General features: G+C 45.0%; 2 protein-coding genes across 9 annotated transcripts in view; one reads left to right on the forward strand and one right to left on the reverse strand.

Moving 5' to 3' along the window:
• The window catches only part of BAIAP2 (BAR/IMD domain containing adaptor protein 2), a 145,242-nt gene that overhangs the window by 5,885 nt on the left and 113,146 nt on the right, over positions 1-26,211 (forward strand). The window lies entirely within an intron of this gene.
• LOC143767022 (uncharacterized) lies at positions 10,157-19,551 on the reverse strand. Its single transcript, XM_077255041.1, has 2 exons — positions 19,457-19,551; positions 10,157-10,882 (listed from the first exon to the last, which is right to left on the reverse strand). Exons 1-2 carry the CDS (start codon positions 19,549-19,551, stop codon positions 10,288-10,290), a joined length of 690 nt encoding a protein of 229 aa, XP_077111156.1. The 3' UTR covers positions 10,157-10,287.

Here is a 26,211-nt window from a genome sequence, read left to right on the forward strand (position 1 = left end):
GTACAGATCTGTTGGAAAGCAGGATGTGTGGTCACACAACTTTCCCTAATATTTGACAGAAGAGGGGGATGATGTTTGCTTTGCTTCTTGCAGTCATTTGGGGGTAATTTCTGTCTGGAGCTTGTCCAGTACAAGGGGGCATCGCTTCCTTCTTGTGCATTAGAAATGAGACGGGCGATTACCATATCAGTTCAGCAGTTTGGATATGTGTCTGTGTGGGAACGTGCTGTCACTTTCGGGTAGGAGGTGAATGATGCGTGGGTCTGCATCTTCTCTCTATCTTTATTTCTACTTCAATCCTCCAGTTGATCTTCATCTCCCTAAGGAGTGGGGGGGACTCAATAGCGACATTATATCTGCAGGCGGATGTAACCCTCTCCATGCCAAAGGGGAGAGAGCATAGCATTAGCAAAATGTTTAACTAGGCTGCGCTTGGCCAACTCCCATACAAAAAAAAAAAAGCTTTGCCTCCGGCAAGGTAACATTGAGGGAGGGCTGGCTGCATTTCAGCTCTTGGGACTGTTATATAATCAGCAGTCGTCCATTTCAGGAAAGGCTACACTACTGTCCTGCTATTGCAATGGCGAACTAGGCTGGTATAATACAATATAGTTCACACCCCTGCACACCAAATCTGGCACCCTGTGGCTGATGGGTGGCCGCTGTATTGTCAGTGCAGCGCATAAGTTGACTTGCTTGGTAAGCAGATTATGATATGATGCTGAAGGGGGTTCTGAACCCCTACAGCGAAGAAATCATCATATACATTTCATTTACATAGACCACTGCCTGTGAATGAGATGTATATGGGATGCAAAGTGCTTGTTAACCCTACTCATTCCAGAGTGAGAATGCATAACCTGGAGATAGTCAAGTTGACCTTAGCAGCATTAGCCCTGAAAATCAAGGGAACATCATTTAAAAAAAAAAAAAAAAGTGGTTAACCTGAAAACTGACCATTCATTGATGGAAAATGGAGACCACAAAAAGGCTTCATAAATGAAGGAGCTTTTAAGTCAACAATCCTCTCGTGAAGGCTAGGAACGATCATAGAGGGTTGTATGCCGAAATCGACACTTCATGTTTGGGCAAGAAGCTGAAGGCACTGAAAAACACCTCAGATTTAGGAAGTTTGTATTGTGTACTGCAAATCTTAGGATTGTAGTGGGAACTGTCAAAATATTAGGGCTTTTAGTTTTAGGTCTTTGGGCGGCACACCAGAGAGGTTCAAAAATTGAAGGGGGAGGACAAACTATGGCAGATTTTCTTGCAGACAGTTTACTATCGAGTAAGAAGCTTTAGAGGAAGTAACCTAAAAGCTGGGTACCAGTAGAGCACAAGTTTGAGTTTTTTTCTATGTAGGTGTCATTGTGTGTCTTTCGTAATGGGGTGAGGGATGAGTTGGTGAAGAAAATGGCTTAAAGGGCCACTGTCACCCCCCTCCAGCTGTTATAAACTAAAAGAGCCACCTTGTGCAGCAGTAATGCTGCATTCTAGCAAGGTGGCTCTTTTAGTTTTTGGTTCAAGTATTCCCAAAATAAAGCGTTTTGAAACTTATCCAAAATACCTGTCTTTAGCCAGGGAGGCGGGTCCTCACTCCCCAGCTTGAACCGCTACTCTGCCGTCACTCCAATCTTCAGTGGCTTTCGGCGCCGCCCCCTCCGCGCTTTTTTCTCTTCAAAACCGGCGCCTGCGCTGTTTAAGCTCTGGCCGTCTGACGTCCCAGCCAGGCTTGCAGACTGCGCCTCTGCGGGCATTGCGGCCACCCACCTTGGGAATCCCAGCCCCGCAGTGTGTTATGCATTATGCACAGTGTATTTTCTAGAAATTCATGTATTTGTATTAACGTCATGGTTCACCATCCTAAACCCAACAAGTGGTATGACTGAGAGGGCTGTGTTTTCTTCAAGACCGCTTTCTTTATGGTGTCAGTATCCTTTTGGAGTTTACGGCACTGCTCTATTCTTATAAGGAGGGTAGTTAAGTAATCTACTTTAATTGCTGCCTCAGGTGTCGTCTTTTCTAGGTTGGAATACACCAATTTGAGCTCCTCCTAATTACCAAGTAGACTGGAAACCAGTTCTTTCTGCACAATCATAAAAATGCAAGAGAGCAGCGCAACCTGAGATTATACTCTGCTAATTAGAAATATCCTAGAGAAAATAAAGTTGCCTGCGGCAGCATTTCTCTTCTTTGGAAGAGAATGTCATTCTTACATTTTCTGCAATTGTAATACCAAAGTATGAAGGCACTAAGAATTGCAGTGCTGCCGTGGATCAAGTGCCTTCTGAAAATGTAATCCGTTTTGCAATATTCAGTTAGGCAGCGACCATATCATAATATCACTATCATGGCCCATCAAAGGATGGACCCTCTCAGTACTGTGTGGTCCAAGTCCCATCGGGAGATGGACCCTGGCAGTGTGCTCATGGTTCACCTCCTATCTGAAACTTGTACCATGGCAGTGCAGTCATGGTTCACCTTCTATCTGAAGCTCGGACCCTGCCAGTAATACAGACAGGGTTTACCTTCCCTCTTAATCTTTGCCCATTTGTGGGCAGCACGGTGGTGCAGTGGTTAGCACTGCAGCCTTGCAGCGCTGAAGTCCTGGGCTCTAATCCCACCCAGGACAACATCTGCAAAGAGTTTGTATGTTCTCTCCGTGTTTGCGTGGGTTTCCTCCGGGTACTCCGGTTTCCTCCCATATTCCAAAGACATACTGATAGGGAATTTAGATTGAACCCCATCGGGGACAGCGATAATGTGTGCAAACTGTAAAAGCGCTGCGGAATATGTTAGCGCTATATAAAAATAAAGATTATTTTCTCTATCCCCATGATGGCACCACGGAGAGAGGGGTCCGCCCCCAGGGACAGGAAACCTACAGGTGAAAAAGGGCGTACCTCTCTCCCACATCAGTTGGTTTCCTGTCCCTGATGGGGAACCTACAGCACGTACCTGAAGGATTCTTCGTGGGATTCCAGGGGCTGGTCCAGTCGGTTCCTGACAGGGGGCGCCCTGCCACGACTGGATCCAGCGGGTTTTCTTTCCCCCCTTTTTCCTTTCCCTGAAGCACCACCGCTGGGGTCGGCGGGCCTTATGGGTGAGTGTGAAGGGGGAGGCAGTGAAGAGGATCAAGCCTGCCTTCCCCACAGAAAAAAAAAAAAAGGGGGAGGAAGGAGGCAGGTGGCGGCGGTCACCAAAGAAAATCCTCTGTACCAAGGCAGCGGTACATGGAGGTAGCGGCGGCTACTTTTCTCCATGAGGTCCCAAACAAAGCCGGATGGTGGGCAGAGGCCGGCGGGCCGGAGCGACATGTGGGACCGCTGAAACGCCGGCGCCATTGCCGCCAGAACGGAACGCTGAGGCGCGCGCGTCCCCGCTTATATCTTCCCCTTGGAACAATGGTAGTACTGTCATGGTTCACCTCCGATCTTTAAATGGGATTAATATTGTATAATCACTGTCATGGGTCTAGTACCATCTTCTAGGGGGATCATAGCAGTACTGTCATGGTCCAAGTCCCATCTGTAGATTGTACCAAACTGTAGAATTACTGTCATGGTCTTAGTACCATCTTCTAATGCACAAAGACAGCACTGCTATGGTTCCATCAGAAGATGGTACTAGGTCCATCAAAGGGAATACTACAGTTTGGCCAAATCTACAAATGGGACTTGGCCCACTATAAGACTGATATGGTCACAAGTCCTGTCTGAAGATAGACCATCTTTAAAGATGAAGCTCTTTAGAGTAGACCATAGCAGTCCTGTCATGGCCCAGGTCTCCATTGGAGGATGTGATCATGGTATCACTGTCTTGGACCAAGTTGCCCCTGAAAATAGGTCCATAGCAGAACGGTCATAGTAAGGCCTCATTAAGAATTTGGTCAATAATTCACATCTGTATTTGTAAGCCAAAACCAGGAGTGGGTGATAAATGAAGTGGTGACGTGTTTCTATCATATTTTTCCTCTGACTGTTCCATTCCTGATTTTGGCTTACTAATGTGAAATCCTGACAAAATACTGAACCCATGAACATGACCTTAATGACCCATCTTCAAATGGATCACATCAAAGCTGTCCAAGTCCCATCTCAAGATGGACCGCAGCAGATCTAGGACAAATCGTGACTGGTTGTCCTAATTTTTGTGATCCAACCAATGAGCCCCACATTCCTCCAATGACAGATTATTATTTATTTATATAGCACCATTGATTCCATGGTGCTGTACATGAGAAGGGGTTACATACAAGTTACAGATGTCACTTACAGTAAACAAACTAACAATGACAGACTGATTCAGAGGGGCGAGGACCCTGCCCTTGCGGGCTTACATTCTACAGGATTATGGGGAAGGAGACAATAGGTTGAGGGTTGCTGCAGCTCCGGCGTTGGTGAGGCGGTAGCTTCAGTAGTGATGAGGAGGCAGCAGGGTCAGTGCAGGCTGTAGGCTTTCCTGAAGAGATGGGTTTTCATGTTCCGTCTGAAGGATCCGAATGTGGTTGATAGTCGGACGTGTTGGGGCAAAGAATGCCAGAGGATGGAGGATATTCCTGAGAAGTCTTGGAGGCGATTGGATGAGGAGCGAATAAGTGTGGAGGAGAGAAGGAGGTCTTGGGAGGACCGGAGATTACGTGAGGGAAGATATCGGGAGATTAGTTCAGAAATATATGGAGGAGACAGGTTATGGATGGCTTTGTAGGTCAGTATTAGTAATTTGAACTGGATACGCTGAGGGAATGGGAGCCAGTGAAGAGATTTGCAGAGGGGGGAAGCAGAGGAGTAGCGAGGAGAGATGAATTAGTCGGGCAGCAGAGTTAAGGATGGACTGGAGAGGTGCAAGGGTGTTAGCAGGGAGGCCGCAGAAAAGGATGTTGCAGTAGTGAAGGCGGGAGATGATGAGGGCATGCACAAGCATTTTAGTAAATTGATGGTTGAGGAAAGGACGGATTCTGGAGATATTTTTGAGCTGGAGGCGACAGGAGGTGGAAAGAGCTTGGATGTGCAGTTTGAAGGACAGGGCAGAGTCGAAGGTTACTCCGAGGCAGCGGACTTCCGGTACGGGGAAAAGCATGATGTCATTGATTGAGATAGATGGGTCAGGTAAGGAAGATCTGTGGGATGGAGGAAAGATGATGAGTTCAGATTTGTCCACATTGAGTTTGAGAAAGCGAGAGGAGAAGGAGGATATGGCTGATAGGCACTCTGGGATTCTGGACAGCAAAGCGGTGACGTCTGGGCCAGAGAGGTAGATCTGAGTGTCATCAGCATAGAGGTGGTACTGGAATCCATGGGACTTTGAGTTGTCCCAAGCCAAGTGTATAGATTGAGAAGATTAGGGGTCCTAGAACAGAGCCTTGGGGGACTCCAACAGAGAGGATGGGATGAGGAGGTAGCGTGGGAGTGGGAGACGCTGAATGTGCGGTTGGAAAGGTACGAGGAGATCCAGGATAGAGCGAGGTCTTTGACGCCAAAGAAGGAGAGGATCTGTAGTTGGAGGCAGTGGTCAACTGTGTCGAAAGCAGAGGACAGGTCTAGAAGGAGGAGTACAGAGTATTGTCCGTTAGCTTTGGCTGTAAGTAGGTTGTTAGTGATTTTTAGTCAGGGCTGTCTCAGTTGAGTGATGGGGGCGGAAACCAGATTGTAGATTGTCAAAGAGCAAGTTAGATGAGAGGTGGGAGGAAAGTTCAGAGTAGACATGCTGCTCCAGGAGTTTGAAGCGAATGGGAGCAGTGATATTGGGCGATAGCTGGACATAGCAGTTGGATCGAGGGTTGGCTTTTTAAGGATAGGCGTGACTGTGGCATGTTTGAAAGCAGAAGGGAAGGTACCAGAAGATAGTGATAGGTTGAAGAGGTGGGTAAGGCTAGGTTCACATTGCGTTAATGTGTGCACGCTAACGGACAGCATTGCACGGCGAAAATGTCACAACTAACGCCGTGCAACGGGTCCGTTAGCGCACCCATTGACAGCAATGTAAATTTCGCCTGCAGCGCATCGCTAGCGCGTGCATTTTTCAGCTTGCGCTAGCGATGTGCCGTTCTTCTGTGGCGCGCCTCGGACGCTGCTTGCAGCGTCCGCGGCGCGCCCGAGGTCCGTTCCCCGCTCTCGCAGATCGGGGATCTGCAAGAGCGGGGACGTTAACGCGACCCCTAACGCGGCCCATAAATAAACATTGCGTTAGCGCAATCCGCTAGCGCTAAACGGATTGCCCTAACACAATGTGAACCTAGCCTTAGGGATGGGTTGAGTGTGGTGGTGAGGTTGGGGAGGAGGTGGGATGGGATGGGGTCGAGCGCACAGGTGGTGAGGTGCGATTTGGAGAGGATACAATTAAGCCCCCCATCGGTGATGTTGGATAGGGAGGTTATGGGGTTTGGGTATTGGTCTGGTATACAAAGGGGTTGTGGTGGTTGAACAATGAAGACTTGACTTGTTTGGTCGGTCTTATTTTTAAAGTGTGTGGCAAAGTCCTCAGCAGAGATGAGGGAGTTTGGAGGGGGCAGTGGGGGGCGGAGGAGGGAGTTGAAGGTTTAGAGTAACTGTTTGGGGTTGTAGGATAGGGAAGATACGAGGGTTGTGAAGTAGGCCTGTTTGCAGAGGTGAGAGCAGATTTAAAAGCGAGTGTTGCCTGTTTGAATGCAGTGAAGTCGTCTTGCATGTGTTTTTTTCCAACGCCGCTCCGCTACCCTGGACACTTGCCGGAGCTTTTTAGTGGTGTTATTGTGCCAAGGTTGTCTATTGATACGTCGCACTTTGCCATGGATGAGAGGGGCAACTGTGTCAATAGCTGATGCAAGAGTGGCATTGTAGAAAGCAGTGGCAGTGTCTGTGTCGTGGAGTGAGGATATGGATGCCAGTGGTAGGATAGACAGATGTTAGAGGATGCGAGAATAGGGCATGTTATCAGGAGGTGGCTTATTCCCCCTCTCCCCATTAAAATGAGCATGTATGACCATTTTCTGTACAGCAGCAGTTTGTACTACAGAGCTGCTCTTCCTCTGAACAGGAAGTTGTTGTTATTGGCAGCCATTTTAGGTGCTACGGGGAAAGATCTGTGGTCAGTTCAATAATATGTGAGGAAATTGCGCACTGTGTGTTTCCCTTACTTTTGTAGAAGTAGAACATTGTAATGGATAAGCTATTATGTCAGTCATGATGTGCTCGTTGCGTACGGATAAACAGGCTGTTTTGTGCCGGGGACTGACATGTTCTGCTGACGTTCTTCATCTTACCACAACGAAGCGCAGCTCATCACCGCGGATATGTAGTATATTGGTATAAGGAGGCTCCGCGTTGATCAATACGTTACATATCTTGTTTTTCTCACTGAGCAGCCGTTCTTTATACTCCAGTAAATTGGCCATGGTTTCATCGTACCAGCCTCAGTCAGGGTAAAGCCCCCAGAAGTGATGACTTAATTATCCTCTTATGTTTTTACCTTGACCTGTTTTTTTTGTTTTTTTTTCTGTGAAAATTAATGTTCTTAAAAGGGGTTGTTCAGCCACTAAAAAAATGATTAGAATGTTGTAAAATAATAAAAAGAAATGCATACCTTGCAGATTCCTTCTCTAATCCTATTCAGAAGCTTCTTGGGTTTTCTTCCAAAGTCCATACTAAGGACCAGGGGGCTCTCATTACGGGTGGAAGAAAGGTGATTGCGACAGCTAAATAGGAAAGGGTTCTTTACGGTTGGAGCAGTCAGGAGGTAGTAATGGAAGACACTGTAACAGCTTTTATACAAAGGATGGATGATTTCCTCAATACACATAACATTGCGGGTTACAGTTAAATTAGTGACAAAATGTACAATTGGTGGAGAAAGGTTATAATTGATGGAACTAGGTCTTTTTTTTTTTTTTTTTTTTTTTTTCAACCTATATAACTATGTAGCTAGTGTCTATACTTCCTGCTTCATCTGGACACATGTGAGCACTGCAGCCAATCACTGGCCAACATGGTACTGCTGCATGTAATGATTGGCTGCAGTTGTCACATGTTCATCCAGGATTAGAGCTGATCCCTGTACTTCCTGCTCCAAGCAAATGGACATGCGACTCGCTGGTCTGTGCAGAGGCCAGTGATTGGCTGCAGTGGTCAAGTGCCCATCCAGATATCACATAAGTAGTACTTTTATTATTTTACTCCATTCTGAGTGATCTTTAAACAAATTTTAAGTAGTTGTCAACCCCTTAAAGGGCAACTTTTGCTGAATATATACAGTGAGTAGTTCCCGATGTGTCTGGTATTATGATTGGGTGACCATTGGCTACCAATGTAGGTCATTATCCACCAGATTGTCAATTCAAGGGCAGGACAGAAGAAATATTAGTTGTCAAAGGGTTTTCAAATTTCAGGAAAGGGGGCCACAAGTGCTTAAAAATAACAAACCGAGCTGTTACTTGCCCTCCCCAGGTCCAGCGCCAACTCCTTTTCGCTGCTCGTAACACTGACTTGGCAGTGACATCAAGGTGCTGCCAATCACTGAGCTCAGTAGCGCTTCCGAGGTAGACTTCACAGGCCACTGAGCTCTGTGATTAGCTGCAGTGGTAACTGTCAAAAATACGTTTTGCACAATTGAAAACCTCATTTAACAATATGGTTAAAATCCACAGTGTGATGGACGTAGCTACAATGTGTGGCTGTGTGCCACAAACACTTCAAAAGTGCTTTCAGTAATGGAGGTGGCAGTTTTCTTTGCTGCAGATCTAGCAGTACTGCCTATGCACAGTGTACACAATGCTGCCCATCAGTGGTGAGGGGTGGGTTTATACAGAGCCGGAGGACTACTTGGCATGAGACAGCTAGTCCTGTAGAGCTAATCTCCTACTGATAAACCACTGATATTGAAACTACAATACACAGCCCAGTAAGTGACACATCGCTGGAATTGAGGTCTATGACCTCTACATCGTGCTGCTCTCAAATTACATAGAAAAAACCTGCTGACAGATTCCCTGTAAATGCTTCCTAAAGGCATGGAATGGCCCCTTACCTCTGTAGTGATCTATTAGAAACTGTGACTCCAGTGGTGTCATGCGGTCAGCAACATGATCTGGTGTGGTGATATCCCTGTGTTCCCAGGATTGGGTACAGGAAGCCAGGCGGGTGACCATATTGATGGCACTTGTGCAGTCACAGGACAAGCAAGTATATACAGTGCTGGTACGGACCAATGAAGAGGAGGGAAAAACAATATAGGGGATTAAAGACGCAGAAAAATTACTATAAAGCAAATACATATGTATGAAGTGTGTGTGTGTGTGTGTGTGTGTGTGTGTGTGACAAGGAACAAAGTGAGGATAGTAGTGACGAAAAAGTGTAGGTGTGTACATGAGCATAACTCACGGTTGAATAAAAGTGCACTGAAGGATGAGAATGCGAACGATGGTGAAAATATTGATTCATTATATAGCAAAAATATTAAAATATGCAAAAAAAATTAAAGATAATGCTGTAGATGAGGACTCGGAGTACAAGACAATGGAAGCATTGGAGAGCAAGATTATATATGCAGGTGTGAAAGTAGAAAAAAAAATATAGAAAGGTTGACAAATGTATGAAGTAGAGAAGAAAAAAAAAAAAAACACTGGTCAAAAAGCTGCTGCAAAGTCCATGAGTTGAAGGCCAGCTTCAGGAGAGGAGAGATGTTTGGTTTAAGAACGAAAACAAAGCAAATCATTTTGGTAATTAAGATAAAATATGCATGAAACCTGGAGACACAGGTAAGAGCTCATGGGTGAAGGAATGGGGCAAAACTTAGTGTATATTTGTGTTACAGCTATTTCTATAAACGAGATCCATCAAATGGACACAGGATGATTGGGTGTAAATGATGTGCAATTATGAAGGCTCAGACCCTGACATCAGTTATAGATGAATTCTGCAATCAAACTGCTCATGTATCATTTGCGTTAATAAAGGATTAGCCTTCACATAGATGGGTAGTAATTTGCATATAATTGCAAGGTAGGGGGTGAGGGAGGGAGGAGCACTGAAATAGATTTCACTTTTTTTCTATTTTTATTTCTGTCAAAACTTATGAAGCAAGTCAGACCTTATTTAAACCCTCCTGCAAAATTAACCTCATTCACGTGTATGGAATGGCTTTCCAGTGATGGGGGAAAAAAATGAATCCCAACTTTGTGCGGAATACTTAAAATGGGCGTTTTTTTTTTTTTGTCATATATTTTCAATAACTTCACTGGTGTTCTTGGGCTATTGTAGGATTAATATAATCTTATCTGGTGGACTTGGGTTGTAAACTGTAACGTGCCCACACCTAAAAAATAACCCATGTCCTCTCTAAATTTAAGTGCAGTCCTGATAAGTGACAATGCTTCTTGGTCATCTTCTTGGTTTTTGTCTTCTTCTTGGTTTTTGTTTTTGTCTTGGTTTTTGTCTTCTTCTTGGTTTTTGTCTTCTTGGTTTTTGTCTTGGTCGTCGTCTTCTTGGTTTTGGTCTTGGTCGTCGTCTTCTTGGTTTTGGTCTTGGTCGTCGTCTTCTTGGTTTTGGTCTTGGTCGTCTTCTTCTTGGTTTTGGTCTTGGTCGTCTTCTTCTTGGTTTTGGTCTTGGTCGTCTTCTTCTTGGTTTTGGTCTTGGTCGTCTTCTTCTTGGTTTTGGTCTTGGTCGTCTTCTTCTTGGTTTTGGTCTTGGTCGTCTTCTTCTTGGTTTTGGTCTTGGTCGTCTTCTTCTCGGTTTTGGTCTTGGTCGTCTTCTTCTTGGTTTTGGTCTTGGTCGTCGTCTTTGGTTTTGGTCGTCTTCTTCTTGGTTTTGGTCTTGGTCGTCTTCTTCTTGGTTTTGGTCTTGGTCGTCGTCTTCTTGGTTTTGGTCTTGGCAATACCTTTGCTGGTGGTCTAGGTTTGTTGAATTGACAGCTTTATTGGTGATCTGAGGGGTATAAAATATAAGGTTCACACAATTTAGTTAACGGAATAATTTGTCCCCCAATTTTAATGCAGAACTAAGTTTTGCTGGTTGTTAATGTAACACCTTCCCTGGTGGCCCAGGGTGCTTGGAGAATAATGAGCACTTCACTGGTGAGTTGGGTTCTATGAAAAATAAGATTCAGTTTTTCACAAGAAAAAAAATCTTTTCCCAATTTGAGGGCTGTACTGATAAAAGCTGCTGATTTTTAATGCAATGCCTTCCCTGGTGGTTTAAGGCTATTGAGAGAGTGACCACTTCCTTTAATCTCTCTATATATAAAATAAGGTACCTACACTTTTTTTTTTTTTTTTTCTTATAAACTAAAAATTCCTGAAATTTGAGGGAAGTTTTGCAAAGAAGCGATGCTGTTTTTTAATGTAAAATCTTCGCTGGAGGTCTAAAGCTTTTGAGGTATTAATGCAAATTTCCTTAGAGGGCTTGGGATTTGCAATATAAGGGTATGTGTCCACGTTCAGGTTGCTTCAGGCTTTGGTCAGGATTTTATGCAGGTAAAATCCTGACCAAAAATGCACCTGAGGTCACTGGCAGGTCACCTGCGGTGTTCCTGCGTGTTTTGCTCATTGTAGCAACATGCTGCGTTCTGAAAAAAATGCACCGCATGTGCGTTTTTGCAGGAAAAACGCATGCGTTTTTTAATGCACAGTGGAGACGGGATTTCATTAAATCCCCTCCACTATGCTGTAACATCTGGACGCTGCGTTTTTGACGCTGCGGCTCAGCGCTGCGTCAAAAACGCAGCGTTTCCTGAACGTGGACACATACCCTAAGACGCCAACACACTTTTGAGTAAAAAATGTGGCCCTCACATTGGAGGAAAGATTCTTAAGAGGTGAAGCTTATTTTAATCTGATAATGTCCCTGGTCATCTGTGGAATTGATGCAACTCTGATGGTCTAGGGTTGTAAAACATTAGCACATGCTTATATTAAAACTATTTTTTCCAGGTCACCACCTGACAGCACACTGGAGGACGTCCTTCTTAGCCATGATGGGACAGGAAACACGAGAGGTTAAAAGGACCCTCCCCCTACCACCCTTCAGTGTTTTTCCTGTCCCATTATGGATAGGAACGGCGAGAGGAAGCTACCGTTCTGTGCGGGGGGATGTGGATCGGGGGGGCTTTGCCTCACCCTTCCCTCCATGAGGCACCCGCTGGCTGACACCCGCCCGAGGGTCCCTCTGCCTACCAGTGTAGCGCTGCTCCTGGTATGAGGATCGCTTCCCCCTGCCGGGGGCTCTCGATCCTTCCGTCACGCCCCCTGGTGCATGCGATCCTGCCGGTGGCCTCTGCAGATGTCGGCGTCTCCATGCGGCCGGCATGGGGGAAGGAAATTCCCGCTGCACCATCCTCTCTTTCCGGCCGCGCGTCACTTCCGGTTTGCGGCTGAGGGGGGCGGGCGGCGTCTCCGAAACAGGAAGCGGTAGTGAGCGCAGGAGCACGGTACAGATGAAGAGATGAGCAGAAATATAAGGTATGTGCAGTAAGCGTTCTCCGGTGCATCATGGAGGACGCAGCTAGAGAAGGGCAGGAGTCCACAGCGCCAGTAAGTAGAGCAGGGCCGGTATTATGGATACTTAAAAAAAAAAAAAAAAAAAAAAACCCGGAGCATGTGCTAGAGTTTGTTATTTTTCTATAGGCGGCCCCTTTACCAGAAAAATCGTTAAAGAAGCTGGGCAAAAGCAGGAAATGTCCTATTTGTGCAGCCAAGCTGAAAGATACCTGGCAGAAACCCCTATGTGAAGCATGCACCTGCAAAATCATAGGAGAGGAGCAGGCTTCTCTTATGTCAAATATGAGAGCCATGATAAGAGAGGAGGTCCAGGCTTCTGTATCAGGTCTGGTACTACCTCAAGCCTCACCTTCAGAGAGACCGAGCAAAAGGCAGAGGATTGATTACTCTTCGGAAGACTCGTTATCTGTTGTATCGGATATAGAGGAAGAAGAGGAGAGTAGAGACCCTCCAGAGAGAGGGAGAAAATACTTATTCTCAGCAGCAGACACAGGAGAACTGTTGGAGGCTGTGCGGCATACTATGCAGATAGAGGATCCACAACCATCTTGTTCGGTTCAAGATGAAATGTTTGGTGGCCTGCGCTCACAGACTGCGAAGGTGTTTCCAGTAAATTCCCATATCAGATCCATGATTCTGGATGAATGGGAAGAGGCGGAGAAGAGATTGACTATCCCTAAAGATTTCCGACTCCGCTTGCCGTTTGACCCGGAGGAAGTTAAGGAATGGGTCGATATTCCTAAAATAGACATTCCATTGGCTAAAGTGTCTAAAAGAACCTCAATCCCCTTTGAGGACTCTTCCAATTTAAAAGAGCCCATGGACAGAAAGGCAGATGGACTTTTGAAACGGGCCTGGGAGACTTCTTCGGCGGTTATCGGAGCTAATATCGCAGCAACATCAGTGGCTCGTTCCATGGACCTGTGGCTAAATGATCTTCAGGATCAATTAATAGCCAAAACTCCTAGAGATACTATCCTAAAATCTCTGCCTCTGTTAAAATTGGCAACCGCCTTTTTGGCAGACGCATCTGCGGAAACGGTTAGATTTGCGGCTAGAGGTCAATCCCTCTCTAATGCGGCCCGAAGAGCTATTTGGCTCAAAAGCTGGTCGGGTGATATGCACTCCAAAAATAAATTATGTTCCATACCCTTCTCTGGGGGCAGGGTCTTCGGACCGGTCCTCGACGATATCTTAGAGAAAGCCTCAGATGTAAAAAAGGGGTTCCCCGAAGAAAAGCCTAAAAAATTCCAGCCCTTTCGGAGACCCCGCTATAATCAGAAACAGGATTACAGGGGTAAAGGGAAGCAAGGTAGATGGAGCTACCAAAAAGGGGGAGACAGTAGACCCAAAACCAAAGACTCGAGTTACTCAGGTCAGTGGTCTAGCTACCATAGAAAATGACGCCATCAGAGTAGGGGGTCGGCTAGCAGGATTCCTAGAAGGTTGGAGGGAAATAACAACGAGTCCTTGGGTGTTACAGGTGGTGTCCCAAGGGTACAAAATCGAATTTTCCTCCCTTCCGCCCGAAAGATTTCTAGTGTCCAGCACACATCTAAAATCGTCATCCCCCATGTGGTCGGATATACAGGACCTCTTAAAAATGGCGGCAATTGTTCCGGTCCCCTCCCAAGAAGAGTACAGAGGTCATTACTCAAATCTCTTCTCAATAACAAAACCATCGGGAGAGTCGAGAACGATAATAAATCTGAAGCACCTAAACAACTGGGTGGTATACAAAAGATTCAAAATGGAGTCAATTCGATCTACCATTCCTCTGTTGGGAAGGGGTATGGTGATGTGCACTCTAGACCTAAAGAGTGCATATTACCATGTTCCCATTTACTTAAACCATCAAAAGTTCCTGAGGTTCGCGGTAAACATGGAGGGGAAGATCTATCATTTTCAATTTCGCTGTCTCCCCTTCGGCCTGGCGTCGGCTCCCAGGGTTTTTACGAAACTTATGGTAGAGGTAGTCGCATATCTGAGAAATCAGGATTTGATGGTAATCCCTTATCTGGACGACTTTTTGGTAGCGGCAGAGTCAGTAAGCCAGCTCAGAATCAACTGTCAGTTCCTCATCTCCACTCTAGAGAGTCTCGGTTGGATCATAAATTGGAAGAAGTCAGATTTAATACCGAAATCCAGAATAAAATTCCTAGGAGTCATGCTCGACTCAGAAACAAGGATGTCCTACCTTCCGGAAGACAGGCTAAAGGGAATAGTGAAAAAGGTCCATCATTTCTCCCGAGGCCGAAATACGATCAGAGACGGGATGATAATCCTGGGATTAATGACGGCCTGCATCCCTTGCGTGAGATGGAGCCAGTTTCATTCCCGGCAGCTTCAGCAGGGAGTGCTGAGGAGCTGGAACAGAAGGCAAAATTCTTTAAATCAAAGACTGAATCTTTCTTTTCAGATCAAGAGGTCTCTGGTGTGGTGGACTCTCTCCAAAAATCTCCGGCTGGGAGTACCATGGCTTCAAACCCCGAGTGTGTCAGTCACGACAGACGCAAGTCAGGAAGGTTGGGGAGGTCATGTCCTGGGAAGATATTTCCAAGGTCGTTGGGAAAGAAAGGACAGCAAGAAATCATCAAACCACAGAGAGTTGCATGCGGTTTGGAAGGTCTTAACGGCGGCACAACATTTGCTGAAGAACAAGCATGTAAAAATCTTCTCGGACAATACGACGACCGTAGCCTTCCTTCGACATCAGGGGGGCCCAAGACATCTGGCATTACAAGATCTGGCGGAACAGATCTTCAAGTGGGCAGAAAAGTCGGTGCGGTCAATCTCGGCTGTACATCTGGAGGGATCCAAGAACCAGTTGGCGGATTTCCTGAGCAGGAAAAGTGTATCCCCTACAGAGTGGGAACTAAACGCTGAAGTATTCAGGGATCTTTGTCATCGTTGGGGGAAGCCGACTGTGGATCTATTTGCTACAAAGCAAAACGCAAAAGTCAAAACCTTTTACTCCCTAAACCCCTGGGAGAGCCCAGCGGCGATCGATGCCCTGTCACAACCCTGGAACGTCGGTCTCCTGTATGCGTTTCCACCTCTGGCCTTGATTCCAAGAACACTCAGGAAAATCTGCGAGGATGGGGCCAAAGTCATCCTCATAGCTCCTCACTGGCCGAAACGAAGTTGGTTTCCAATGTTAAGAAGATTATCAGTGGAAGAACCCCTCCGGCTACCAGAGAGAAAGGATCTTCTTCTACAAGGTCCAGTTCTACACCAGAACCCAGGAGCACTTCAGTTGGCAGCTTGGATCCTGAACGGAAGGTCTTGAGGGCAAAAGGTCTTTCAGATGACGTCATTTCTACCCTTCAAGCCAGCAGAAAGCCGGTGACATCTGCCATCTACACAAAAATATGGAAAACATTCTGTGGATTCTGTGGGAAGATGACAGTTGATACTGACCATCCAGATATCCCAAAAATTCTTGACTTCTTGCAGTCAGGATTTCAAAAAGGCCTTAGACCAAGTACATTAAGAGTACAGATAGCGGCCCTAAGTGTATTTTTTGATTTTTCGTTATCTACCCACCCCTGGATTAGTCGATTCTCTAGAGCAGTCCAGAGGCTAAGGCCATTCATTAGGAAATCAGTCCCGCCGTGGGATCTTAATCTGGTCCTGAATTTTCTGTGTGATCAGTCCTGGGATATAACGGGAGACATAGACATTAACAAACTCTCTCTTAAAACCGCGTTTTTAGTTGCGATCACATCGGCAAAAAGATTGGGGGAACTACAGGCTCTTTCGGTACAGAACCCGTATTTACAGATCTTTGATGATAAAATAGTACTAAGGCTTGATCCGGCCTTTCTCCCTAAGGTCGTTTCTGATACTAATATGAATCAGGAGATTGTTTTACCGTCTTTTTGCCAATTCCCTAAAAATCAAAAAGAAAGATTTTTTCATAACCTTGATGTAAGAGAATCAGTACTCAGGTACCTTGATCTATCTAGACCCTGGAGACAGGACAATAACTTGTTCGTTCAGTTCAGGGGTTCAAATAAGGGGAAAAAAGCGTCTAAAGCGACTATCGCACGGTGGATAAAGTCTACAATTGATTTAGCCTACAAAGCTAAAGGTCTAAATTCCCCGGTTAATCTTAAAGCCCACTCATCTAGGGCCATGGCCACATCATGGGCGGAGAAAGGGGGGGCTACGGCAGACCAGATCTGTAGAGCTGCATCATGGTCTAATCTTAGTACCTTTTCTAAACACTATAAACTAGATGTAGTTTCGCCTCAGTTGGCCTTTGGTAGAAAGGTACTTCAAGCAGTGGTCCCACCCTAAATACCATTCTCCTTTGGTATTTCTCCAGTGTGCTGTCAGGTGGTGACCTGGAAAACAGTAATTAGACTTACTGGTAATTGTATTTCCAGGAATCCATCCTGACAGCACTGTTAGTTCCCTCCCTATTGTTTGATCTTTATACTTATGTGATGTAACATTTGTATGATTGATTATTTTGTTGTAATAAAACTTGTGTTTGCATCCATCCAGATGTGTTACTTTGGAAAAACACTGAAGGGTGGTAGGGGGAGGGTCCTTTTAACCTCTCGTGTTTCCTGTCCCATCATGGCTAAGAAGGACGTCCTCCAGTGTGCTGTCAGGATGGATTCCTGGAAATACAATTACCAGTAAGTCTAATTACTGTTTTTTTTCTCCATAAATTTGAGGGAAATAGGGAAATATTAATAAGATCTGCTGCTGTTTTTTCTCATCCTATTGTAGTTACTTGTGAAAAAAAAAATATATATTATAATATATATATATATATATATATATATATATATATATATATATATATATATATATATATATATATATATATATATATATATATATATATATATATAATATATTTTTTTTTTTTTGCAATAGCTTACCTGCAGGTCTAGGGTGCCGGAGGGTGTAATGACCACAGCCCTGGTGAGCTCTGAAATTTACGATGCACATACTATTGAGTAATAAAAAAAAAAATAGAAAATCTTGCAATTTCCCAGCTGGTCTAGGTTTGTTTATAGTAGTGTTTTTTTTGTTTTTTTTTTTTTCTTTTCCTGGTGTTTTGGGGGGTTGTACAATATATAGGATGCATACACTTTTTAGTAAGAAAACAAATTCTTCCCCAATTTGAGGGCAGTGCTAATATATATTTGAAATGATGCTGTTAATGAAATGGCTTCTTTGTGGTGTTTGCTTGCCTTTGTAGTTTGGAGGGTGGCATCAGGCCCAATACAGACCCAAACTACAAAGGGAAGTCATCGCCACCAAAAAGCTATTTAATTAAAAACATCACTTCAAATATTAGGACTGCCCTCAAAATGGTGGAAGATTGTTTTTTTTTTTTTTTTTTTTTAACTTACGGTACTTAAGTGTGCGTCTTCTATGTTCCAAACCACCAGGTAAGCTAGCAAAAAAAAATAAAAAATCTACAACTCTAGACCACCTGGGAAATTGCCAAAACGCTCTCTACAGCCCTAAATTACTAAGGGAAACTGGTAATAAACATTTCATGATACAAGGCTACTTTGGAAGTTGGCACCAAGTTAAATACAGACCCAATTTCTCTGGTGGTTCAGAGTTGTGGATGGGTGAAGGCCAGGTTCCCTGGTGGTCTAGGGGCATTTTCTCTGCAAAATTATATGAATAACCTTAATCCAATTCCTAGTACATCTAAGAATCCAGATTTTTGCCATTTGTGATATGTAGAAAGCTAGGTGGCAACAGTGATGCAGACTTTTTTTTTTTTGGGTGGGGGGGTAATCTGTCACCTTTTGGCAAACAAAATAAAAGTTCCCTGAACTCCATACTTTTTCCCTCACATGTTTCATAGCCACATAAAATAACCTGTCCATGTTGTTGTTCAGGGTGTGGCGAGGGCAAACCGTAATTGGGTTGATTGGGAAATAGTCTTTTCAGGAGAAGATTTCTTGCTCTGTGTGTTCCAGCTCTTCTGGCTGAGCCCGTAAAGCTGTACATGACTCTGCACCTCAAATATCAAATAATCCCCATGATGTAATAAGGTGTGTTACTGTATAAACAGAGCGTAGGAACCATGCGAGCCTTGTGTACATAATTAATGCTGGCCATCCATTGTCAAGGAATTGTGTTTTATAAAGATGGGACACCCTGTTTCCCTCCCCCCAGAGAACTGACGTGTAACATATCCATGATTTATTTGAACGTCAGTATGTAATACCGTACTTCTCCTGAAGTGGCCGCTGCAGTTTCTAAGGCCAGTAACGCAGCAATCCTCTGATCAGATCTTCAAAAAGTTTTTTTTTTTTCTCCACTATAAAAGTAGACCACTTACTTTTACGAAATCAAAACGTTGCCCTTCACAACGATAAGAATAACAATGAAGCAGAAATATGCTCCAACAAAGGTAGTTCATAGCAGGCACGTTTACTGTTGATATTATGCTACTAACAATTGTTCACGTAGCTTTCCGTTTCCAACTGTTGGGCTACTAAAATTTCCAATGTATCGCTGTCCGTGTCTTCCTGGGAATTGATGTTGCAAAACCGCTAGAGACCGACTCTCAAATACATATGTAGGGTTTTCTCACCTTCATAAATGGATAAAATTGCAAAGTGGTTGTATAATCAAGCAACTCTGCAACTTACCACTTATAAAAAATCTTCTCCCTTCTCTAGAATGGAGGTATTTTAATTTCTATATTGTACTTCATTACCCAGGTGACAGGCCACCTTTGGAGGCTCATCAGCAGTGGCTGATTTCCTAGGCAAGGAGCGCTTTGCTTACCATGTCTTTGCTATAGAACGTTCAAGGAGTACGGGGTACTAAAGCTGGCCGGATCCAACGACAGCAAAGCCGCCTCTGCTATCAGTATGTGAGAGCGCACAGTTCAGGATATACGTGCAGCCTTGCTGCTGGTCTGAACTGTCAATCAGGAGTGCATCTTCCAACAAGCAGAGGAGTGGCACCTTAAGCCCAAGAGGACCTCCTGCTCCTTACCCTTGGGCTTTAATCTCTCCTTGAAGAAGTTTGGTAAACCAGATAAGAGCCAATCGTGTGGTTGTCAAAAAATACAGGGCTCTCGCCTGGGTCATTCATGTGGCAGTGTGACGGGAGCCACTATAATAATGGGGTGTGCACTTTTCCAGCTGGTGGGCAGACTGTGAATGAAGGCCTGTTGGACCAGTCTGTAGACTAAAGATGATCTTGGCCTTACGTCTTGGCCTGGTGAGTGGCTAAGTTTCAGGCACCACTTGTCCAGTGTAAAGTGACTTTGAAACCTTCCATTGTATGGACCAAAGATAACTATATTGAGCCGGGTAGTGTTTAAACATCTGTATTAATCATCTTGGATAAACTTTGAATAAATACGTTTCCTGCTGACTGTAAACTAATGCGTTAATGGCTCTTTCCCTACAAAATCTGTTTGTGTTTTTACACAGCCTCCAGAGGTGACATTTTCTGATTGGTTTGGATGGAAACTCTCAATTCGCATCTCTCCAGCTCTTACTATTCCAATTTGTCTGGTTATTATCGCTAATTAGGCAAAGAATGCCTTTGTTTGAAATCAGCCTGTTTTCTGAACGCTTTAGACACTGCCGAGTAACGTGACGGGAGGAAGTCTGATGTTAAAGAAAAACTAACATTTCAGATTCTTACAGATTTGTTACATGCCCGTAGGGTTGCCAACTAGCCACTCTGCTCTAGCCATGGTACTTACTGTATATACGGAGCTAGGGCTTACTTTTTTTTTCTGAGTGTAGATTTGTACACAGTGGGTAATATTTATACTGTTGGGCCCAATTATGGTATATAGTTGTTACATACGGTCAAAAGTTTTAAATATTACCATAATCTGCCTAAATAATAATATTTCCTGTGGTTCAGTGTCCTGGCTCTACACAGTATTTTGCTTGTTTAAAGGGAACCTACCACCCCGTTTTTTAAAAATTAGATAAAAATAGTGTGAAATAGGGGCAGAGCTGGGCTTTACATTAGGGCCTTTTCGGTGCCTTTACACCCCCGTTAGGCTGCCCAAATACCTTTGTGAAGTGGCCGTTTTCTGCTGTCACTCAAGTGGGTCAGGTCGGATGGGCGTGGTCACAGCGCCGTTTGTCCCCCAGGATCCTGCTCATCATTACGTTGGTGGCGTAGTGGTGTGCGCATGTCCAAAGAAGATCCACTGCCCAGGAGATGAATAACGGCGCGGTCTTCGCTATTCAGCCGTTTACCGGTGGGCGCGGCCATCTTTCCTGTGGCCGCGCCTGCGCAGATGGAGCGCTCTGCTGCCCGGGACTTCAGGAAAATGGCCGCGGGATTCCGCGCGTGCGCAGATGAAGATCGCGGCGGCCATTTTCCTGAAGTCCCGGGCAGCAGAGCGCTCCATCTGCGCAGGCGCGGCCACAGGAAAGATGGCCGCGCCCACCGGTAAACGGCTGAATAGCGAAGACCGCGCCGTTATTCATCTCCTGGGCAGTGGATCTTCTTTGGACATGCGCACACCACTACGCCACCAACGTAATGATGAGCAGGATCCTGGGGGACAAACAGCGCTGTGACCACGCCCATCCGACCTGACCCACTTGAGTGACAGCAGAAAACGGCCACTTCACAAAGGTATTTGGGCAGCCTAACGGGGGTGTAAAGGCACCAAAAAGGCCCTAATGTAAAGCCCAGCTCTGCCCCTATTTCACACTATTTTTATCTAATTTTTAAAAAACGGGGTGGTAGGTTCCCTTTAAGCAGCAGTTTGTGCTCCAGTGCTGCTCTTCCCATGGTAAATTGGGCATTGTCAACCATTTTGCATTTCAAGGAGCTGAATCTTTTGGTTACTTATACACCAAAAAAAATTCTTCCATCACAGATTTTCTTTCTTTTTTCTTTTTTTTTTTTTTTTTTCCGTAACTTTACTGCAACCTGTTTGTGCTGGGTAAAGGGTAAGAGTCATATGAGTTAGTATGCATGCTGCCATACAATACTCTGGGACAATAGGGGTGTTTGCCCTCCAATAGACACTACGTAAGTAGGTTACCAAGTCTAAGGGTGCCGTCTCACAGTGGCACTTTGGTCGCTACGACTGCACGATCCGTGACGCTCCAGCGTCGCTCCATTATCGCTCCAGTGTCGTAGACTGCGGTCACACTTCGCAATGCACGGCGCTGCAGCGATAATTTCATGACGTATTTGCGATGTAGAAGTCGTATGGGACAGTCGTACGGGCATGTCACACAGGAGGTGCTCTCACAATTCAGAGCACATTTTGCATAATCTATGCGTGACGTTGTTCACGAGGGGCGTGTTGTGCTGCTAGCTAACTACACCTGTAATGTGCTGATTGGCCGTTGGTTACTGTGCGCGCATTGGTTGGAAAAATTGTCACCTGAGCGCTATTGTTCCCGACGCCACCTCAGCTTTCAAAAGTACCTTCTTCACTTTGTTCTTGAACACTTGGTGGAACTGGACGTCTGCTTTTGCACTTCCCAGACTTTCTGGTTCAAGCACGTGCTCCAGAGAGAAAAGAATACAGCGCTCGAGAGCCGCGGTTTTATCGGCCGGGAACAATAGTACCACGTCTGTCGAATGAGCGCACAGTATTGTACCGCCCAATCAGCACACAGGAGGTGGAGAATTTGGCGCTCTTACGTATCAAGCTCCTCCACCCATTACATCGTATACAATATCGTGCACTCCTTTGTTACACGATGCGATCATGCTGCCACAGCGGGACACTTGACAACGAAAAAGTTTCAAACGATCTGCTACGACGTACGATTCTCAGCGGGGTCCCTGATCGCAGTAGCGTGTCAGACACAGCGAGATCGTAAGTATATCGCTGGAACGTCACGGATCGTGCTGTTGTAGCGACCAAAGTGCCACTGTGAGACGGTACCCTTAGTGTCATGTCCTTCTGAAGACTGTAGTGTGACAAATTCCAGAAATTCTGGTGGTGCGTGTAAAGAACACACAATCAGTTACATTACAAGTCTTGGTTGGTTTTGTCATTTTACCAATCTTATTTCTACATTCTGGGTCGATTGTAACTGAATATTCGGCCAACAGCTAGCTAAGCTTTTGGCCTGCAAGACCCCCTGGTGTGTTGCATGTCCTCCAAGCTTGGTACTACGGTAGTATAATTGTATTTTATTTTTTATACATTGTTGGATTAGACACCCACATTTTATTTTTTATAATCAAATCAGTAGTAAATAACCCCAAATTTTAGGAACTACATCAGTTACAGCGTTTTTGGGACTTGCCAACAACGGTCTATACGGGGCTTGCATCGGTCATCGGCCTTTTGATAATGTAGGGTTTATATCTATATGGTGTTCCTTTTTGGAAGTGCATCTGAACAGCAAGGTGGATTGCTGTTGAGGGGAGATAGAGAGAAAAAAAAAAAAAATCTATAAATCTTCAGCACAGCGAGTGTGAGCGAGCTGAGTGTGACCTGAGCGTAAGTGTGAACGGCGGTAAGTGTGTGACTTGTGATTCAGTGACTTTGGAATCAGGGAGTTTCCAAGGGAGGAATTGCTTCTGTGTTTTTTTTTTTGTTTTTTTTAAATTAATACTTTGTATTTATTTTTAATTAACGTTTGTGTGGTGCAATCCCCATTAGGAAATGTGCTCCACAATTGTTAATGCCATCCAGTGCACATCTTGCCACATGTATGCAGTCCTTGACCAGCTGGTCGAGGGTGCATACTGCTGTGCGAGATGTGAGCACATTGTGCATTTGGAAACCCAGATACTGGATCTAAATGTGCAGCTGGCAACACTGAGATCCATAGACAATATGGAGAGGAGTCTTCTGCTCACAGAGCAGATGCTCAATGGGATAGATGAGGAGGGGGATGGTAGGATGGAGCTGCAGGACAGTGTGGCAGTTAGCTGGGTGACAGATAGAAGGCGGGGTAGAGGGAAGAGTGCCAGGGAGGCTAGTCCTGATCTGGCACACCCCAATAAGTTTGCTAAGTTGGCAGATGAGGGGGGTGCCAGTACAGGGGTAGCACTGCTGCAGCCAGGCATGTCCTCTGAAAGCCGGAGGAGTGACTGCTCCAGTAAGGAGGGAAATAGGAGAGCAGGGCAGGCCAGACAGGTGCTGGTAGTGGGGGACTCAATTATTAGGGGAACAGATAGGGCAATCTGTCACAAAGACAGGGATCGTCGGACGGTGTGCTGCCTACCTGGTGCTCGAGTCCGACACATCGCTGATCGGGTGGACAGATTACTGGGAGGGGCTGGTGAGGACCCAGCTGTCATGGTGCACATTGGCACAAATGACAAAGTTAGAGGTAGGTGGAAGGTCCTTAAAGATGATTTCAGGGAATTAGGCTGCAAGCTGAAAGCAAGGACCTCCAACGTGGTATTTTCCGAAATACTGCCTGTACCACGTGCCACGCCAGAGAGGCAACGGGAGATTAGGGAGGTTAATAAGTGGCTCAAGAATTGGTGTAGGAAGGAGGGGTTTTGGTTCCTGCAGAACTGGGCCGACTTCTCAGTTGGCTACAGGCTCTACGCTAGGGACGGGCTGCACCTCAATGGGGAAGGGGCAGCTGTGCTGGGGGAGAAAATGGTTAGAAGGTTGGAGGAGTGTTTAAACTAGGGATTGGGGGGGAGGGTATTCATTTTATAGGAGGAGAAGATAGTGCAGATAGAGACCTGGGCACAAATAAGGAAGTTGGGGGTGGTGGTGGCATGGGGGGTGGGGTTAGAACAGTTAGTAATTTAAGAAAGAATAGAGGTACAGAGAGTAACATCAAGTGCATGTATACTAATGCCAGAAGCCTCGCCAACAAAATAGATGAATTAGAACTAATGTTGTTGGAGCATAATTATGACATGGTGGGGATATCTGAGACGTGGCTGGATGAGAGCCATGACTGGGCTGTTAACTTGCAGGGCTATAGCCTGTTCAGAAATGACCGTACAGATAAGCGAGGGGGAGGGGTGTGTCTATATGTAAAATCTTCCTTAAAACCCATCCTGCCTGATAATATAGGTGAATTTAATGAAAATATAGAGTCCCTGTGGGTGGAGATAAGGGGAGGGGGAAAAAATAATAAATTACTGATAGGGATTTGTTATAAATCTCCAAAAATAATGGAAGCAATGGAGAATATCCTCGTAAAGCAATTAGATGAAGCTGCGACTCAAGGAGAAGTCATTATTATGGGGGACTTCAACTACCCTGAATTAGATTGGGGAACAGAAACCTGCAGTTCCAGCAAAGGTAATCGGTTTTTGACAACTATGAGAGACAATTACCTTTCACAACTGGTTCAGGACCCAACAAGGAGGGGGGCACTGCTAGACCTAATATTAACCAACAGGCCAGACCGCATATCAAATATAAGGGTTGGGGGTCACTTGGGGAATAGTGATCACAAAATAATAAGTTTTCATGTAACCTTTAATAAGATGGGTAGTAGGGGGGTGACAAGGACACTAAACTTCAGGAGGGCAAATTTCCAACGGATGAGAGAGGATCTTGATGCAATTAACTGGGACGATATCCTGAGACACAAAAATACACAAAGAAAATGGGAGACATTTATTAGCATCCTGGATAGGACCTGTGCACAGTATATACCGTATGGGAATAAACATACTAGAAATAGGAGGAAACCAACATGGCTAAATAGAGCTGTAAGGGGCGCAATAAGGGACAAAAAGAAAGCATTTAGAGAATTAAAGGAAGTAGGTAGTGAGGAGGCATTAAATAAATACAGAAAATTAAATAAATTCTGTAAAAAGCAAATCAAGGCAGCAAAGATTGAGACAGAGAGACTCATTGCCAGAGAGAGTAAAAATAATCCCAAAATATTCTTTAACTATATAAATAGTAAGAAACTAAAAAATGACAGTGTTGGCCCCCTTAAAAATAATCTGGGGGAAGTGGTGGATGAGGATGAGGAAAAAGCCAATATGCTAAATGACTTTTTTTCATCAGTATTTACAAAAGAAAATCCCATGGCAGACAAAATGACTAGTGATAAAAATTCCCCATTAAATGTCACCTGCTTAACCCAGCAGGAAGTACAGCGGCGTCTAAAAATAACTAAAATTGACAAATCTCCGGGCCCGGATGGGATACACCCCCGAGTACTGCAGGAACTAAGTACAGTCATTGATAGACCATTATTTTTAATCTTTAAAGACTCCATAATAACAGGGTCTGTACCACAGGACTGGCGTATAGCAAATGTGGTGCCAATATTCAAAACAGGGGCAAAAACTGAACTCGGTAATTATAGGCCAGTAAGCTTAACCTCTACTGTGGGTAAAATCCTGGAGTGCATTCTAAGGGATGCTATACTGGAGTATCTGAACAGGAATAACCTCATGACCCAGTATCAGCACGGGTTTACTAGGGACCGTTCATGTCAGACTAATTTGATCAGCTTCTATGAAGAGGTAAGTTCTGGACTGGACCAAGGGAACCCAGTGGACGTAATGTATATGGACTTTTCCAAAGCTTTTGATACGGTGCCACACAAAAGGTTGTTACATAAAATGAGAGTAATGGGGATAGGGGAAAATATGTGTAAGTGGGTTGAGAGCTGGCTCAGGGATAGGAAACAAAGGGTGGTTATTAATGGAGCACACTCGGACTGGGTTGCGGTTAGCAGTGGGGTACCACAGGGGTCAGTATTGGGCCCTCTTCTTTTTAACATATTTATTAATGACCTTGTAGGGGGCATTCAGAGTAGAATTTCAATATTTGCAGATGACACTAAACTCTGCAGTGTAATCAA

The sequence above is a fragment of the Ranitomeya variabilis genome, chromosome 4 (genome assembly GCF_051348905.1).
Source record: "Ranitomeya variabilis isolate aRanVar5 chromosome 4, aRanVar5.hap1, whole genome shotgun sequence".
In the NCBI taxonomy this organism is placed as follows: domain Eukaryota; kingdom Metazoa; phylum Chordata; class Amphibia; order Anura; family Dendrobatidae; genus Ranitomeya; species Ranitomeya variabilis.